This window comes from Phyllobates terribilis, unplaced genomic scaffold, assembly GCF_046119375.1.
Source record: "Phyllobates terribilis strain yellow unplaced genomic scaffold, ASM4611937v1 Scaffold_2__4_contigs__length_985480577, whole genome shotgun sequence".
Classification (NCBI taxonomy): Eukaryota; Metazoa; Chordata; class Amphibia; order Anura; family Dendrobatidae; genus Phyllobates; species Phyllobates terribilis.
In genome coordinates, this window is record NW_027362762.1 from 208,559,318 (window position 1) to 208,574,028 (window position 14,711).

The 14,711-nt window shown below is 39.4% G+C and overlaps 1 protein-coding gene across 1 annotated transcript in view; it reads left to right on the top strand.

The window, feature by feature from the left end:
• The window catches only part of SUCLA2 (succinate-CoA ligase ADP-forming subunit beta), a 97,844-nt gene that overhangs the window by 62,187 nt on the left and 20,946 nt on the right, over nt 1-14,711 (top strand). The window contains exon 7 of the mRNA XM_073663835.1: nt 3,838-3,999. Within this exon, the coding sequence (XP_073519936.1) occupies nt 3,838-3,999 (162 nt within the window). The remainder of the gene's footprint in view (nt 1-3,837; nt 4,000-14,711) is intronic.

A 14,711-nucleotide genomic window follows, 5' to 3' on the forward strand; every position in this document is an offset into this window, starting at 1 on the left:
AATCTTGAGTAATGCAGAATTTCTTTTGTAACCTTGGCCAGATCTGTGCCTTGTCACAATTCTGTCTCTGAGGTCCTTGGGCAGTTCCTTTGAGCTCATGATTCTCATTTGGTCTGACTTGCACTGTGAGAAGTGAGGTCTTATATAGACAGGTGTCTGCCTTTCAAAATCAAGTCCAATCAGTTTAATTAAAGACAGCTGGACTCCAATGAAGGAGTAGAACCATCTCAAGAGGATCACAAGGAAATGGACAGCATGTGACTTAAATATGAGTGTCTGAGCAAAGGGTCTGAAAACTTATGACCATGTGATATTTCAGTTTTTCTTTTTTAATTTGCAAACATTTCTACATTTCTGTTTTTTTTTCAGTCAAGATGGGGTGCAGAGTGTACTTTAATGATAAAAAAATGAATTTTTTAGAATTTACCAGATGGCTGCAATGAAACAAAGAGTGAAAAATATAAAGGGGTCTGAATACTTTCTGTACCCACTGTATATGTTAATGCTGATCCATGAGTCTGATCAAAAACAGATGTGATTAGTATCATAGACTTTAATGGTTGTGTCCTATCTGTGAAAATTATGGAGATACCTTAGTTGTCAACAGGTTATTATTTATATGCCAACCTCAGGTGTGACCCTTATTAATGTGCCATTCAGGAAAAAAGACTCTGTAGTATATATTTCAAGTGCTATTTGTCCTATTAACTTTTCTGACCTGGGGGTTTCATATAATTATTATACTGACAGATCTACTTAAAGGCAATGATCATCTGTAACTAGCTGTTATTTTCTAGCCATCCTCACCATGGATTTGTTTATCCCCGGTGGAGGCAATTTTAATATGTTGTAACTAGGGTTGAGCATCTAGTCAAATTAATTTAATTAGTTTGCCATCTGCCTGCTTCACAATTCTGATTTTTATCGGTATCGATAATCTAATTTAGTCCCACCTCACAGTAGTGTTGTCATACCATTGGTGGGAGCGGGTTACTGAGCTCATACTTTGGGCAGAACAGCTCAATCATCACAATAGCCAATATGAAGAGAACACAGATGAGAAGAATTTGCAGATGATCTGCGCTGCTGGTATCACATATCCTAAATCCAACTCCAGACCGAAAGTACACGCAGTTTTTCTTAAGTCAACGCATTTTGAAGTACTACAGACTTCATCAGGACAAGAAAAGTATCGTGATAAACATGGTGCCAGGGCTATACTTCAAACTTGAGTCCAGCCTAGTCGTGTCAGGACGCACTGCAGACTGAAGACGTATACAGTTCCCGAGACCTTTGTTTCAACTAACAGAAGAGCTGGATCACACATAAATGGGTGGCCAGGAGCAGTGCTGTGATATTTGGAGAAATATGTTCTTCTCACTTACTACAACGGGGATTATCTTCACCTTCATCCTCCTCAATGTTTATTTGTATTCCCGTTCTTCGCAGTCAGCCTCCGTGCGCTACTATAAAGCAGTCAGCTTGACGGAGGGGGGGTGAAGCTGGAGATAACTAATGTTGTGTTCAGTAATGAGAAGATATATCCTAATGAGTACCATCTTATCGCATTCTCTGAGGACTCCTTACATATCAGTGGCCAGATCTGAGCTCTGGTCCCTGCTATTAACCATTTAGATGCCGCTATCAATTTGACAAAGGAAAAAAAGAAATGGGCTCCAAATATGTTATCCTCAATAGAAGACACAGCGAGCAAAGGATTTTATATGGTCACCTGCCTGGGTTGTGACCTGGCACAACTCCGTACTTGTAAGAATGAAAGGCTCCTGCTTCGACCGCTGACCCACACGCTGGTGAGAAGAAACCTATTCAAAGCACACAGAGAATAGAGCGGTAATTCCCGGGCGCTGCCACAGAGTGAAGACAAGGGTGTATGTTCTCTGGATCATTATTCATTCATACAACATGTTTCAAAGTCGGGTTGACGCCTTCATCAGGTATTATATGTTATACACAGAGCGGAGGCTAAGCACCAGAATTGGCGCATCTTATGGATGCTCCATTTCTGGGATGGCTGAGAGCTGATGTTCTTAGTCTGGGAAGCGGCCAATGCCCATGGCCTCTTCCTAGCTTATTAATATCAGCCCTCAGCTGTCTGCTTAGCTTTTGCCGTTTGCTCAATTATATGGGGGACCCCACGTCTTTGCGTTTTGGGGGGTCCCCCATTTTAATATCCAGTAAAGGTTAAGTATACAGCTGTGAGCTGACATTAATAGCCTGGGAAGCTCCATGTGTATTACCCCCTGTGAAGAATATTGAAGATAATCCCATGTCAATCACTGTGCCCTGTTTGGCCGGTTTTATAGAGATCTCCATGTTCAGTGTAATTCTACACTGCAGCTTGCAAAGGAAGGGGCAGATAGGCCATGAGTGAGCAAACCCCCACCAGTAGCTGTGAAGTTGCTACAGCCCAGCCATGTGGTCCTTTGTGTAAGAAACTATAATTCAACACCCAGTTATGGGAATATGATACGTCCCAGTGATAAACAAACTAGATTTTTGGAAACGCACGAACCGGGAGAATGTCACTCAAGCTTTCAACACAGTCTAGTGCATACGGAAAGGGAGATACCCAGCACAGCCTTGCGGGGGCCCCTAGGACCCTGGTGATTGGTATCCACGCGTAGCAGGGGCCCGACTGGGTCCGATGACGCCAGAACTGGCTCCCTAGGAGCGTCCAGTAAGGAGGTATAGCCTCTTGATAAACAGAAGAGTGGAAGCAGAAAGTCATAAACCCACTCCCATTTCCAGTGATGTCTCGGCGTCTCTACTACTGCACATGTGTTCCACTTGATGGCAGGCAGTTGACAATAAGTTGGATTGAAGGTAAACACCTAGTTTGATTTTTCTGGTTTTGAACAACATAATTAAAAAAAGATAGGATTTTCAGATTGCCTATTTAACACATTTTCAAATTGGATCATGTTGTCTGGAAGTATAGGAACCATTAAAAGCTACACAGGGCATACAGTCGTGGCCAAAAGTTTTGATACTGAAACACATTGTTTGTTGCTTGAGTATTTTTTAGATCTTTAGTCAGATGATTCTATGATTACTAAAGTACAATTATAAGGTTTTTATACTTTTATTGACAAACACATCAAGTTTTTGTGAGGCCAACAGTAAAGCATCCTGAGACCACCCATGTGTGGTGATGCTTTTCATCCTACAACAACTTCCCCTAACCATCCAGGAGCAATTTGGTAATGAACAATGCTTTCTCCAGTATGACGGCGACCATGTCAACACTGATAACTAAGTGGCTCTGTGATTAAAGCGTTGACATTTTGGGTCGATGGCAATGAAACTCCCCGATCCTAATCTGACCTGTGGTCAATCCTCAAAAAGAGGGTGAGCAAACAGAAACACAGATATTGTGATAAACTCCAAGAACTCATTAGACAAGAATGTCATCGGTCAGGATTTGGCCCAGAAGCCGATATCCAGCTGCCAGGGTGAATTACAGAAGTCTTTAAAAATAAGGGACAACACTGTAAATATCGAGTCTTTATGTAAACTTAATGTATTTGTCAATAAAAGTTTTGAAACATCTAAAATGCTGATAATTGTACTTCAGAAACTAAAGATCTAAAACCCCTGAAGCAGCAAACTGACAACCAAAATTTGTATAAATATAAAAACTTTTGGCCTCGACTGTATATTAGGAGTGTTCTTGTATGTGCCCACTTCCTTTGGCAGTGGTATTTATGTACCTTAATGGATGAATTTGGCAGTTAGTATAATTTTACATCTGTCTAATATTATGTATTGGTGCAGTATCCATTGTCTCTTCTTTTCTTTTTATTTTTTTTTTTCTAGTGATGTGTATGGATGCAAAGATAAACTTTGATTCCAATGCTGCATATAGACAAAAAGCCATTTTTGATCTTCGAGACTGGTCCCAAGAAGATGAGCGAGACCAACAAGCTGCAACTGCGGACCTCAACTACATAGGCCTGGATGGCAATATTGGATGTCTTGGTAAGTCACTTCACTTGCTTGCTGTATAGTATTTAGTATTATAATATTTTGTTGGCTATAGTGTGCCAAAAACAAATTAAACAGATTAGGAATAAATTGAATGATGGCCTTTTTATAATCTGACAATTTATCACTTACTTCAGCTATACAATTGAATGTGATACACCTGGATGCAGAAACTGGGCAGTGTGTTCATCTCAAAATCCTGTTTAATTTCTTGTATAGTGCGGCATAGGATATTGGTAAAGAGGATTTGCTAACAGGTTTTTGTTATTTAATCTGAGAGCAACGTGATTCAGAGACAAAGACCCTAATTCCAGCTATGTGTTGCTTACTGGGCTGCTTGTTGTAGGGTGTGGTGCTGAAGCAGGGAGCTGATCATTCCAGCTGGACAGCTCACACACCCATACTGTCAGACTGGGCTGGATAAGTCATCTCTTCTATCACCAGTGCCACCTGAAGAATAAATATGGCTCCGCCTGGCGCCCGAAGCAGGCGAAGCAGGAGCAGGCCGTGGTGGTGATGTGACAACTGGTAGATGTGCAGCAGATTTTATTAAAACTGCAGCAAGCAGCCAATGTAAGTGACGCATCACTGGAATCAAGATCTCTGCCCCTACATCATGCTGCTCTCACCTTACATAACAAAAACCTGGTACAGATTCCATTGTGTATGCCTGATTTATACCTTATTTAGTTTATGTGCCATGTCTGGATTGTGTGCCAATTTGATTCACACTTTTTTGTTAAGCATATAATTCCACATGTGTTAATTCATTGTTTTGATGCCTTCAGTGTGAATGTACAATTTTCAAAGTCATGAAAATACAGAAAAATCTTTAGATGAGAAAATTGGTCTGTACTGTATATTCAATAAAGTATATACCCAATTATAAACCAAGGGGGCTTTTTCAGCCTAAAAAATGGGCTGAAAAAGTCGGCTTATACTCGAGTATATATGGTACATATATTTGGTATTGGCTCTTCTGGAACGACCCGATATATAAAACTGTCACGCTATTTAACCCCTTCAGTGAACAACGTAAAAAAAGTAAATGAAAAAAACAGTTTTCGGCCACGTTTTTTTATCAAATCGCCAAACGAAAAGTGGAATAAAACGCGATCAAAAAGACGTATGTAAATAAAAATGGTATTGTTGAAAACAAGCCGTCATACAGCTCTATCAGCGGACAAATAAAAAAAGCTATAGCTCAGAATATAGCGATGCAAAAACAATTCTTTTTTTCTATAAAATAGTTTTTATTGTGCAAAACCAGCAAAACATAAAAAATATATAAATGTGGTATTGTTGTAATGATACTGACCCAAAGAATAAAGCTGCCTTATCACTTTTATCACATGGGGAGTGGCATAAAAAAAAAACATAAAAAACAATGAATTGCTGTTTGTTGTTAATTCTGACTTCCAAAAGTCAGAATAGAAAGCGAATGTTGAGCCCGAAAATGGTACCAATAAAAACGTTAACTCATTCTGCAAAAAACAAACCCTAATATGGCTGACGGCAGAAATACAGAAAAATTATAGCTCTCAAAATATGGCAATGCAAAAACTTTTTTTGTAAAAAGAAAAACGTTTCTTAGTATGTGATAGCAGCCAAACATAAAAAAGACATAAATCTGGTATCGCTGTAATCGCACAGACCCAAGGAATAAAGTCGTCTTATCACTTATACCGCGTGATGAACCAATAAAACCAATTCTTCACCTGCTGTTGATTTGTTCATTCTGCCTCCCAAAGATCACAATAACCAAGTCTCACATTTATCCTGTGCTCTGTGCTGAATGATTACACCAGGATTTCTGTGTAAATCTCTGAAATACATGATTCAGATGGAACATTCCCTGTAATGAGGCAGATGGAGGCAATTTGGATGCCATCTGGTCTATGATCCAGTGGTGTCCTGTCTTTTTAGGTGCCTTTTTATGGGTGCACAAAAGCATGGTAGGACACAGTTTTGTACACCCCTGAAAAGCTGAACACCGAAAAATGGAATATGGAGTAACTCCACCTGTCTCATTAGTGAATGGATCCGTCCAGGGGTGTAATCGGAATCACGTTTCACATATTTAGATGAAAACCCTGATGTTAAGTGCTCAGTATAGAGCACAGGATAGTTGTGAACTGATCCAAAATGCCACCAATAAAAGCTTCAATTGAAGCCACAAAAAACAAGTCCCCACTCGGCTTTGTCACGTGTTAACAGAAATATAGGGGGGGTGTCTAAGTTACTAGTATCACAAAGGCTTTAGAAAAGCAACATAGCTCCCACCATATGAAATCTAGCGAAATCTGCGCTCCTAAATCCAAATGCCCCACAATGTGCCTAAACTGCAGTTAGCATCCACATGACATTAACGTAGTGAGGAGAGCCTACTTAATTTACAGGTGCGTGGCTCCAGAAGCAGAAGCTGGGCACAATGTATTGGGCACTACAATGTACTTTGCCCTACAGTTACATATTTGCAATTTTCACTCTGCAACTTCCAACTTTTATGCCCATAAAGTAAAAATCTACACCCATAGATGAATTCCCAGAGGGGTGTAAATTTCAATAAGGGGTCACTTGAGGAGGGTTTCCATGTCTAGGCATATCAGGGGCTCTGCAAATGGAGTCCGCAAATTATTCTAGAAAATCTACACTGCAAAAGTCAAATAGCGCTCCTTACCTCCCTAGCCCTGCTGTGTGGCCAGACTGTAATATACAGCCTAATATGTAGTATTGCCACGTTGAGGAGGAGTTTTGTAACAAATTATGTGGCCTTTTTTTTTTTTTTTTAACTAATTTTCCCTTGTGAAAATACAAAATCTGGGGCTAAAACAGTATTTTAGTGATAAATATGTAATTATTAGTTCATCACAGAATGGTATAAAATTCTGGGACATTTTTGTACTGTCAGTATCCTCACTGCATCACTAGATGTAGTCACTGAGGGGTGCAGTTTGTAACATGGGGTCACTTATAGAGGGTTCTGCTGTTCTGCCACCTCAAGAACTCTGCAAATATGACATGACACCTGCAAACCATTCTTCTGCATTTCAATAACCCGCTCCTTCCCGTCTGAGCTTTGCACTGTGCCTGAAAAATAGTTTCCGACCATATACAGGATATTGGTGAACTTGGGAGAAATTGCGTAACAAATAACGCGGTCCATTTCTTCCAAATAGCGTTTTTGAAAATTTGGGGCTAAAACATCATTATAGTGGAGAAAAAAATAATTTTAATTTCTGCAGCCCAATATTACACAATTCTGTGAATAATCTGTGGGTTTAAAATGCTCACTATACCCCTAGGCATATTCAAGAGGTGTACTTTCCAAAATGGGGTCACTTGTGGGGGTAGTGTATGCTTTTTTGGCACCATAGCTGTCCTTCAAATGCGACATGGTGCCTGCTGTCTATTTCTGCCAGGTCTGCGTTCGAAAAGTCAAATAGTGTTCCTTCCCTTCCAAGCTCTGCCATCTGCCCAAACAATTTTTTTTCCCTCACATATTGAGGCATCAGCGCACCATAATAATAAAATTGCACACCGAATTATATGGTTTATTTTCTCCTGTTACCCTTGTGAAAATAAACAATTTGGGGCTAAAGCAACACATTTGTGGGAGAAAATGTGACTTTATTTTTTACTGCTCAATTTAATAACATTCTGTGAAGCACCTGTGGGTTCACGGTGCTTGCCACACATCTAGATACATTGCTTGAGTGGTGTAGATTCCAAAATGGTGTCACTTGTGGGGGTTTTCTATTGTTTAGGCACATTAGGGGCTCTGCAATCGCGACATGGCATCCGCTATCTATTCCAGACAATTTTGCATTAAAAAAGTCAAATGGTGCTTCTTCCCATCCGAACCCTGCCGTGCGCCCAAACAGTAGTTTTCCCCCATATATGGGGTAATTGCGTACTCAGGACAAATTGTACAACAAATTTTGTGGTGCAGTTTCTCCTGTTCCCCTAGTGAAAAGTTGTGGCTAACGCAACATTTTTGTGGGCAAATATAACTTTTTTTTTTTTCCTTCCACATTTCTTTAATTCCTGTAAAGCACCTGAAAGGTTAATAAACTTCTTTAATGTGGTTTTGAGGAGTGAAAATGTTGCAAATGTTATTTGGTAACTATTTTGTGGGATATAACTATCTGGTTTTAGCGCATAAAAATGAAAAGTTTAAAAATTGCAACATTTTCAAAAATTTTGCCACAATTTCTGATATTTTCACAAAATAAATGCAAAAAATATCAACCTAAATTTACCACTACCATAAAGTACAATATGTCACGAAAAAAAGTCTTAGAATCCCTGGGATTCGTTGAAGTGTTCCAAAGTTATTACCACATAAAGTTAAAAGAAAAAAAAAAGTTTGGTACCGTGTTAGCGAGTTGAAAAAAGATTGATTGTTCTCAGTGGGAGAAATAAAATAATAATCTTATGATACCCTTTTAATAATTCCCTCCACATAGGAGTAAATCTGTCACAAAGATTTATGATATACTACAAAATCTGAGGAATCTGTTCCAGAGGGCTCCAGGTCCCTGATCTTACATGGATATTGGGACTATAAAACTTTCACACCACTTATCAAAGCCATTGAAGGATTAATTCTCAGAGCTCAGTTATTTTTGTTAGCCATTAAAAGGTATCAGAGCTGCAAGATTATTATTTTTTTTCTCCCACCTCCTACCTCATAAAGTGACACTGGTCAGATTTGTAAAATGTGGCTTCGTTAGGAAAGTGAAAACAGGCTGGAGGGTAAAGGGGTTAAAAAAAATGACATTTAAGGTTATATAGTAAGAACCAAATTAGTGTTTTTTTTTCTTATTCCTTAAAGGTATTATCTTAAACCTAACTGAATTTGATATGATTCTATTTTTAATGATGTAAAGAGAAGTGATGAGCCTGAAAGAGGGCACTCTCTTGCCAGCTGTAGAGAGAAGGGATGAGCTGGCGAGAGTGCTCTCTTGCCGGCTCGTTACTTCTCCCTAGAGCCGCTGAGGGAGCGCATTCTGCATGTGTAATGAAAGTAACACACCGGCAAGCAGGGACAACATACAGAGTAGCTGTCGTTATTGATAACCGCCACATGCACAGTATAGCAGAAAATAGCCTAGCGCCTGAAAGGATGTCCCCAATGATAATCCATTCCAATGTGTAGACAGCAGCTGTGACAGTAGCCACAGCACCGCCCATTGATGATGTCCTCAGTGCATGCTGGGAGACTCAAATGGAATCAGAAGTAAGAATAAAAAACACAGGAAGTTAGAGTAGAGAGGAAATGGTAGGGAATTTTTAAAGGGAATCTGTCACCAGTTTTTTTGCTATTTAATCTGACAGCAGCTAATAGAGGGGCGGAGACCCTGACTCAAGCATTGTCACTTACTGGTCTGCATGCTGTAATTTTGATAGTGGTTGATTTCTCTGGCAGCATTCTGTCAATGTACAATGTATACAATCAGTGGTGAGGGCGTGGTTACACAGTGCAGTTGACTAGGAGGCAAGAGACATTTAGTCCCGTAGTGTTAATCTCCTGCTGATAAAATACTGATTTTATTGAAACAGCACACAACTTAGTAAGTGACACATCGCTTGGATCAGACTCTCAGCCCCTACAATTCTGCTGACAGGTTCCCTTTTATTGAAGTATATTAGAAAAGTGCTTCTCTTTTTTTTTTTTTTAAACCCTTTAATTCACTGAAAATAATATCACAAAGCTGCTGTGGTGATTATTATATATGTTCTCCATACATTGCCTTATCTGCCGGATACATAGCCTTCTGCTACCGATATTAGATGGATGATTGACATTACTTCATTTTTTTTGTCCTTACTCCAGTATATTTTTGTTGTTGGTTTTTCGTGTGTTTTACTCTAGAGATGCATTATGATATAGGGCATCACAGTGAGGAAATGAAAATTATTCTGACTTCCTAACAGCTAGTTTTTGAAATGCTCTACCATACAAAATAACATAAATAATAACACAGTACAAGGATGCCAAAAGGAGTATATTTCCGGAGGTGATATAGATAGATATAAATAAATAATAAAAAGGAGTATGTATATATATATATATATATGTATATATATATATATATATATATATATATATATATATATATATATATATATATATATATATATATATATATAATATGTGTGTCCCCTTGGCCTACATCATTTGTCCTTAATTCTGGTTGATGCAAATATATATATATATATATATATATATATATATATATATATATATATATATATATATATATATATATATATATATATATATATCTCACCAAACAGAATTAAGGACAAATGTAGACCAAGGGGACAGTCGGAAAATAAACAGTAAGAAAGAGAGAGAAAAGAACCGACCATAGAGTCCCAAGTATCAACTATGGTATATTTATTAATAACAGGTGACAACAGATGGATAGCAGACCAAATACATAATTAATACAATGATAAAAAACAGGGGCGCATGTCCGGATGATATACAGAAAGTTCATGTTGGGAACAAATATTAAATAAATAATAAATAAATGAATAAATAAAAGATCAAATAAATAAATCACAGATGTATATATAAATACATATAGGTAACCAGTGCAAAAACAGTGTAGTACACAGAAGATAATATACAATATATAAAGTGAAAATGCATCTAATATCTCCCTCTCTCCCCAAGAGAATGTACAGAGTATATGATATATAATGTATAGTATATCAACAACAAATCTCTCCACACATGTGCAAAATTGCACGATGTATGTCACACACCAATATAGTGGAGGGGAGAGGGAGGAGAATTCATATGGTAACCAATTGCCACAAAAAATAGTCCAAGATACATCTGTGATAGAGTGGAAGTCAGTGCAACAATGTGCACGCACATGGAATGTTCAATATTCATTGAACCACATAGTTGGCATATATCAGAAGTATCAAATACTTACAAACCATACAATGGATTGTTCCCAAAACCGGACAGCGTCCACCCCGAAGCACCTTGACTGCCCCACTGCCTGGAGGAAGTGAACTATATCCCTCTCTGCAGCCTCGGATCATGAAGTGTGCTGGCGTGGCTTCAAACACCGCTCAGTTGCATAGTGAGCGGCGACTGTAACCACAGTCCGGCAATGACTGACAGCCGGCTTAGCACTGATGCGCTGTAGTAGTCAGTCAGTAAAGGGGCTTGGTTTCAGCAGCCATTCACTATGCACTGAGCGGTCACTGAAGCTGCACCTTGGCATTAGATCCAGCTGTCAGTCAGTGCTGGGATGGGCTTACAGCCATAGCTGACTGTGTGCTGAGCAGTGACTGAAGCCGTGCCCCTATGACTGAAAGCCCTAAGCTGCCGGGAGGAATAAAGTTGATTTCTTCCCGGCAATGGGGCTCTCAGTGTGTCAATCGGGCTGCTTCAGAACGCTATTTACCTGCAGATTAACCCCATATCCGCAAGTTAATAGTGTGTTTTATATGACCGGTTCCCTTTAAGTAAATTTTTTTTGTCTCGAGTTCGTTGCCAATTTTTGTTCAAAATTCTTTACATGGCCCACGCTTCATGTTCATGAATTTTGTGCATTGTCAAAAATGGTCTTTATTTTTGTTGTTAACCTTTTTTTAATACTTTTTAGCACAAAAATTGAGCCAAAATATTTCATGTACATTAAATCATTCCATTAGGGTATTGGACTACTTTTTTGACAAATTTTGTGAATCAACTCTGGTGAAAACATTTAGAAACTCTAAACTCTGCCCATTGTGACAAATTTATAAAAATTATATTTGTCTAAAAGGATAGCAGTATATCGACTGGTAGAAAAATAGTAGTGTTACAAACTGGTTAGAAAAGAAAGAAATTAATTTTAGTTTTATATGTGAAGCTTTAAAATAGTTTTTAGTGTAATTCATCACTTATGTAAATTCTTCAGTGGTTAAGTGGAATCATTAATAAATATATTGAGCAGAGATTTCTTCGTAACAGTGAAATGTAGGGAAGACATTATTGTAATAAAGCTTAGCTTTTCAGATCTTGGTATCCCTGCTGATCTGCAGTGCAAGGTTCGAGGTATTTCAGCATGACGGCATTATTCACTAGGAGTCTTTCTATCTGACAGTATTGATTGTTAACTTTGCCAGCTGACAGATGTCCAGCGGGTCATCGGAGAAGCTAAAATGTGACCTTTTTTTAACTGCTCTTGAGGTTCAATAGCAACTTTGCTGCTTGAGGAAGCGAAGGAGTCTGAATAAAGATAAAAAATATACATAAAGGCGTAAAGAACAAATATTTTGCCGTGTTCTCTGTCATCCATTCCAGAAATATACCCCACTTACATTTACACCATTTTTCTAGCTAAGAGACTCCTATTATACTTCACTAGTACTTCAGACTTACTGGAACACATGAGATACAGTCGTGGCCAAAAGTTTTGAGACTCTGACATAAATTTTGTTTTTCAAAAAGTTTGCTGCTCTAATTTGTAGATTTAATTAGTGGTTGGAGTTTATCACAATTTCTATGTTTTTGGTTGTCCACCTGCTTTTTGAGAATTGATCACAGCTTCTCAATGGGTTTGAGAACTTGGGAGTTTCCTGGCCGTGGACACACTAAGTTATCACTTTTGTGTTGTGACGTGCTGCCCCATCACGGCATAGTTCATTACCAATTTGCTACTGAATCATTGGGAGAAGTTCTCTTGGAACATGTTTTGATATCATTCTTTATTCATGGCTATGTTCTTAGGTAAAATTGTGAGTGAGCCCACACATGGATGGTCTCGGGATGTTTTACTGTTGGCATGACACAGGACTCATGGTAGTGCTCATCTTTTCTTGTCCAGATAATAATTTTTCCAGTCCTCTGCAGTTCAATCTCTACACTTTACAGACTGACATTCTGCAGGAGGTTCAGGGATTGCACTACAGAGGACTGAGGTGATGAAGCCCCCTACAGACTGTTAAGGACATCTGGAAAAATGATTATCCATAGAAGAGAAGGTGAGCACCACCATGAGTCCTGTGTTATGCCAACAGTAAGGCATCTTGAGACCATCTATGTGTGGGGTTGCTTTTCATCCAAGGCAGTGGGCTCACACACAATTTTGCTTCAGAACACTGCCATAAAGAATGGTATCTAAACAATCCTCCTAGAGCATCTTCTCTCAATGATCCAGAGCAATTTGGAGATGAACAATGCTTTTTCCAGCCTTATTGAGCACCAAGATCTTAGGTAGAATATAGCAGAGGTATCTATAAAGGTTATTTACATCACTAAAACAGCTGTAAATAAACATACAGATAGTCCTAAAAACCTTTGATAAAACACCCACATTTTTGTGTAATATTGGTGTCACTTCTGATTTTTGCTGCCCAAGATGAAAATCCGGATCAGCCACACTCCTTCATGCATGATTGCAGCTCCAGTGTTTCCAAGAAAACCTAGTTTGAAGAGCTACACATGAGAGAGACCTGCCAGTCAACTAGACTGGTAGCATCGGACTAGTTGCTTATCCACCTTTAGTCCCCATTCAGCTCCTCAAACTATGTTCTCTCCGGAGTTTCAGAAAAAAACATACCTGGCTGCAATCGTGTATCCAGGCTCTGATTCATGCTGCCCATTTTTTTGCAGCATGAATCGACTTTTTCCCCTGCATGACATTGACGAATCGTAAGCAAACGGTGCCATGCAGGAAAAAATATACAGCCCCCCAGAGGAGGTCAGATCCAGCTTTTTATATGTGATATGAAACTGATGTGTCTATCCAGGTCACACAGCTCTCACCGCCGGTACCTACTATATTTACCTGTGCAGGAGGTGGAGAGCAGAGCTGTGTGTCATTACATACACCTCTCTGCATCTATTCCAGACATCGAGAAATCATTTTCTGCTGCTGCTCTCATCTCACGGCACTGACAGTAGGTGGGAAAAGGGGCAGCCGAGAAGAGCAGAGCTGACCTCTGTATTGCTATATATAGGAAAAATCACAGTCTCCTATGAGTACCAGCCACAGGCTGGCTTTCATTAGAGTGCCATCATGACATGTTTGGGGTCTTCAGCAGACCTACGACTGTCATAGCAACCTATCGGTGCCTCTTAGTTGGTGGTGCCAATGGGCAGTTAAAACAGCATTGACAGCTTCATTCAACAGGTTAACAGCCACGGGCAGAGCTCTGCTCCGCGCATGGCTGTTAGAAGAAGATCTGGTTGAAGGCTGAATAACACAGTCAAACTCTGCCGGCAAAGTTGCTGGCTCAGCCTCTGCTCCTGCATCAAAGTCAGGGAGCTGACACGTGATGTAACTATATGTCATATGTCGGTAAGAGGTTAAGAGATTCTTAAAGGGAAGTAATCATGAGAAAATGATCTATTGTTTAAATCTAATTTTTGTTTTAAATGTATTTTTTTCCATATCACAGTCGGTATTATAAATAAAAACTAGAAATCTTGCCATTTTCAAATTGACCCCTGGGGTTTTATAGACTCTAAAGGCCCCGTCACACTAAGCGATGCAGCAGCGATCCCGACAACGATACGACCTGTCAGGGATCGTTGCTGCATCGCTAATACATCGCTGGTGAGCTGTCAAACAGGCAGGCTCACCAGCGATGAGGGGAGCAGCGATATCGTGGAAAGAATCGTTCCACGATGTCCTGCTCCCGTTACCAGCCTGCTGCTTAAGCAGGAGCAGGCTGGTAACTATGGT